General features: G+C 40.0%; 1 protein-coding gene across 1 annotated transcript in view; it reads left to right on the top strand.

Annotated features, from left to right (window-relative positions):
• LOC307012096 (uncharacterized protein) overlaps window positions 1-5,000 on the top strand; it is a 51,481-nt gene that overhangs the window by 30,966 nt on the left and 15,515 nt on the right. Inside the window, exons 9-10 of the mRNA XM_079638370.1 lie at window positions 2,074-2,208; window positions 2,429-2,512. Of these exons, the coding sequence (XP_079494496.1) occupies window positions 2,074-2,208; window positions 2,429-2,512 (219 nt within the window). The remainder of the gene's footprint in view (window positions 1-2,073; window positions 2,209-2,428; window positions 2,513-5,000) is intronic.

Below are 5,000 nucleotides of genomic sequence, written 5' to 3'. Positions count from 1 at the left end.
TCACTGAGTGACGAGTAAAAGTGTGTGTGTATCAGACTCACTGAGTGATGAGTAAAAGTGTGTGTATCAGACTCACTGAGTGACGAGTAAAAGTGTGTGTGTATCAGACTCACTGAGTGACGAGATGTAAGTGTGTGTATCAGACTCACTGAGTGACGAAATGAGAGTGTGTGTGTATCAGACTCACTGAGTGACGAGATGAAAGTGTGTGTATCAGACTCACTGAGTGATGAGTAAAAGTGTGTGTGTATCAGACTCACTGAGTGATGAGTAAAAGTGTGTGTATCAGACTCACTGAGTGATGAGTAAAAGTGTGTGTATCAGACTCACTGAGTGATGAGTAAAAGTGTGTGTATCAGACTCACTGAGTGACGAGTAAAAGTGTGTGTGTATCAGACTCACTGAGTGATGAGTAAAAGTGTGTGTATATCAGACTCACTGAGTGACGAGTAAAAGTGTGTGTATCAGACTCACTGAGTGACGAGTAAAAGTGTGTGTGTATCAGACTCACTGAGTGATGAGTAAAAGTGTGTGTATCAGACTCACTGAGTGATGAGTAAAAGTGTGTGTATCAGACTCACTGAGTGATGAGTAAAAGTGTGTGTGTATCAGACTCACTGAGTGACGAGTAAAAGTGTGTGTGTATCAGACTCACTGAGTGATGAGTAAAAGTGTGTGTATCAGACTCACTGAGTGATGAGTAAAAGTGTGTGTATATCAGACTCACTGAGTGACGAGTAAAAGTGTGTGTATCAGACTCACTGAGTGACGAGTAAAAGTGTGTGTGTATCAGACTCACTGAGTGATGAGTAAAAGTGTGTGTATCAGACTCACTGAGTGATGAGTAAAAGTGTGTGTATCAGACTCACTGAGTGACGAGTAAAAGTGTGTGTGTATCAGACTCACTGAGTGATGAGTAAAAGTGTGTGTGTATCAGACTCACTGAGTGATGAGTAAAAGTGTGTGTATCAGACTCACTGAGTGACGAGTAAAAGTGTGTGTGTATCAGACTCACTGAGTGACGAAATGAGAGTGTGTGTGTATCAGACTCACTGAGTGACGAGATGAAAGTGTGTGTATCAGACTCACTGAGTGACGAGATGAGAGTGTGTGTGTCAGACTCACTGAGTGACGAGATGAGAGTGTGTGTGTATCAGACTCACTGAGTGACGAGATGAAAGTGTGTTTATCAGACTCACTGAGTGAATGAGATGAAAGTGTGTGTGTATCAGACTCACTGAGTGACGAAATGAGAGTGTGTGTGTATCAGACTCACTGAGTGACGAGATGAAAGTGTGTGTATCAGACTCACTGAGTGACGAGATGAGAGTGTGTGTATCAGACTCACTGAGTGACGAGATGAGAGTGTGTGTGTATCAGACTCACTGAGTGACGAGATGAGAGTGTGTGTGTATCAGACTCACTGAGTGACGAGATGAGAGTGTGTGTGTATCAGACTCACTGAGTGACGAAATGAGAGTGTGTGTGTATCAGACTCACTGAGTGACGAGATGAAAGTGTGTGTATCAGACTCACTGAGTGACGAGATGAGAGTGTGTGTATCAGACTCACTGAGTGACGAGATGAGAGTGTGTGTGTATCAGACTCACTGAGTGACGAGATGAAAGTGTGTTTATCAGACTCACTGAGTGAATGAGATGAAAGTGTGTGTATCAGACTCACTGAGTGACGAGATGAAAGTGTGTGTGTATTAGACTCACTGAGTGACGAGATGAAAGTGTGTGTGTATCTGACGAGAATACTGTATATATATATATATATATTCAGATCTGATGTCGTAGTTTAGAGTTTCAGTAAAAATAATAAAATCTGTTCATTAGATTTCCTTATAGTTTTTATTAGAAACATGAAGGGGTTTTGAAGTTTATTTAATGACATCATTGCTGTTATTGATAATATATAATTTGTATTAAACTCTCTCAGTCACGTGATGATTGGTTCAGTTATTCTGCTTTTGATGTTGATTTTATTGTTTGTTGTTGTAAATTATGTCATTATAATGATTCAAAACTGAATCAAAGATCTTAATAAGTGAAAATGTTTCTCCTGTAGTTTTAGTTACAGAGATTGGAAAGAAAACTGGACGGATAATAGAAATATTTGATCTTGTGTCTGATATGATCATTGAAATTCTGCCCACTTTACAATTCATAATCATGTTCTACACGTTTGGATCTTCTGGAGCAGGTGATTAATATTCATATTCATATTCATAATGATTTGAGTTCATCTGGGTTCATATTATTGATAGTTCAACATGTTCATTCTTCTCTAACTTTAAAACACTGATTATTCACTGAAACTGATGTTCATTATGATTTACTGTAATCTTACATGTGTTGATGTCTTTAATATACATTAATAAAGACATTAATAAACATTAATATAATTTCTCTCCTGTTTTTAGGATTCATCATTGTTATCATTTTACCAGTGTTTATGATGATGACAAATGACACATGGTTTGACAGATGCTATTTTAGAATCGGCTGTGAGTATTTGATGAATCTGATCTCTGTTTAACTGTATTAATATCTCAGTTATACTTCTGATCATCAGCGATGAGAGAAACACGTTAGTGGATCTGAACTAATTCACTGAAACAAACTAACGTGTTTTATCTCAGATTCCTGTAATCAGTGACACTAAATCATCTTACTTCATCACTTGTTTTACACATATAATATTTCTAAGACAATATAATTAATTTTTCATAGGATGCATTTACAGCATGAGTTATGAGTTATGTTCATACGTGAATCTGTTTGTGATCTGCAGTCGGGTGGTTGATGATGTCAGAGCACATCCGGTTTAGTTTAGTGTCATAGACAGTATATAACTTTAGTGCAGTGGTTCCCAAACTGGGGGGTGTGGAGTTATTATAACAAGCAGCAAGGCAAATTAATAGTGTCAAAGAATATAGAAAGACTTCTGAATAAACTGATCACTGATTGGTTAAGTCATTGCGTCACTGCAGCTGCCGTTCCCATAGAAACCTGAGACTCGTGCTTAGGATCTAATCTAGCCTAATAATAAAAATGCTTTTTTAACGATCCCACTGTGAAATTATTGCTTATTATGCGGCTACTTGCCACATAATTACATAATTGAACACATAATATGAATTTCATCATAATTTATGACCTCATGAGGGCTCGCAATACCCGCTCGAGCTGTTATCTGTTATCTAGCGTAGTTGTCAAGGAATAAGAATTCATTTTGACGGAAGTGAATCAATCAAAACTAACTTTAGCTGGAAAATAACATTATTCAAGAACCGCTATAAAGCCAAAACAATCTCTGTTACCTTAAATTATACATTTATCTCTGTAAAGCAGCTTTGAAACAATCTACATTGTTAAAAGCGCTATATAAATGAAGATGACTTGACTTGAATAAGACCACTAGATGGCGCGATTGATGAATCAGAAATTAGATTTGCAGTAACCGTTAGCCGAGTAAAACCATGAATGAATGACGAGTAGTAGTAGGCTAGCTGCTCTAAACATGGACGAGTTTTTGAAAAGTCAGCAAAAGACATATAAACGTAAAGCAGAAGATGAATCCTCTTCAAACGACACAACTATAACAAAGAGAAGATAATATGCTGAGGCGTATCTCGTTCTCGGATTCAACAGTACAACGGTGGGCGATGAAGAGAAGTGTGTTGTGTGCCTCAATGTTAGCGTCTGACAGTATGAAGCCAAACAAGTTCAGAGAGACGGCACAAACGGCACTTAGAGACGTCGCATCACGGACACAAAGACAAGATGATGTTGTTCAACAACAACAAGATAACAGAGTGGCTTCACTAAAGCAGCATCTGTGCCTTCACATGCCCAACTCGCCCACAGAGATATATCTGCAGAGTAGCAGTGTAAGAAGCCGCACACTGAGGATGTAATACTTCCTGCTATTGATACGGATTCAATGATTGATGATGCAACAGCCAGTAAACTATAAAGGCATTACTCATGACATGTCAAAGATAAAGAGGAGCAGCTCTGCAGACGGATGAAGCAACTGACCGTAACAAAGACTGTTTATTGATAAACTACGTCAGATTCATTGATGCCGATGATTTGAGGGAGGATTTGCTTTTCTGCAAACTTGAGACTAAAAGAGTCACGAACTGCTCAGAAGCATCGACACTTAAAGAGGCTGATGTGAACTGAGGACTGTGTGGATCTGCACAGATGGAGCTCAGGCTGGTGAACGAGGAGGTCTGATGGTCTGATGAGTCCCGAGCTGAACGGTGTGATGGCGGATATCATCGCTACATCAAAACAAGACCGGCCAAAGTGAGGACATGGGATCTGGTCACACAGCAGTTTTGTTCACAGTGAGTCCCGTTGGCTGTCACGTGGGAACACTTCATCCAGGAAATTTGAATTGCGGGATGAGATCAGAATCCTCTTGGAGGAAGAGGAACATGAACTTGGCAATAAGTTTAATAATACCCGTCCTCAGCTGGCCGATAAAATCACATCATTCATCAGAAAACTGGAGATGTGGAGCAGAGAGTGATATAGACTCATGTGAGAGCTTGACATCATTAATAGAGGTCAACAAACTGCAGAACACAGTGATCTCGTGCATGACAACTCGTACCTCTGCCCTACAAAATCATTTCCAGAGGTCTTTCCAGAGGTCTTTCCAGAGGTCTTTCCAGAGGTCTATCCAGAGGTCTATCCAGAGGTCTTTCCAGAGGTCTTTCCAGAGGTCTTTCCAGAGGTCTTTCCAGAGGTCTTTCCAGAGGTCTTTCCAGAGGTCTTTCGGGTCTTTCCAGAGGTCTTTCCAGAGGTCTTTCCAGAGGTCTTTCCAGAGGTCTTTCCAGAGGTCTTTCCAGAGGTCTTTCGGGTCTTTCCAGAGGTCTTTCCAGAGGTCTTTCCAGAGGTCTTTCCAGAGGTCTTTCGGGTCTTTCCAGAGGTCTTTCGGGTCTTTCCAGAGGTCTTTCCAGAGGTCTTTCCCAGTGCAAG

Source organism: Phoxinus phoxinus, assembly GCF_949152265.1.
Source record: "Phoxinus phoxinus genome assembly, chromosome: 1".
Lineage (NCBI taxonomy): Eukaryota > Metazoa > Chordata > Actinopteri > Cypriniformes > Leuciscidae > Phoxinus > Phoxinus phoxinus.
The sequence above is the reverse complement of the archived record's forward strand: the minus strand, read 5'-3'. Positions and strand labels throughout refer to the sequence as shown.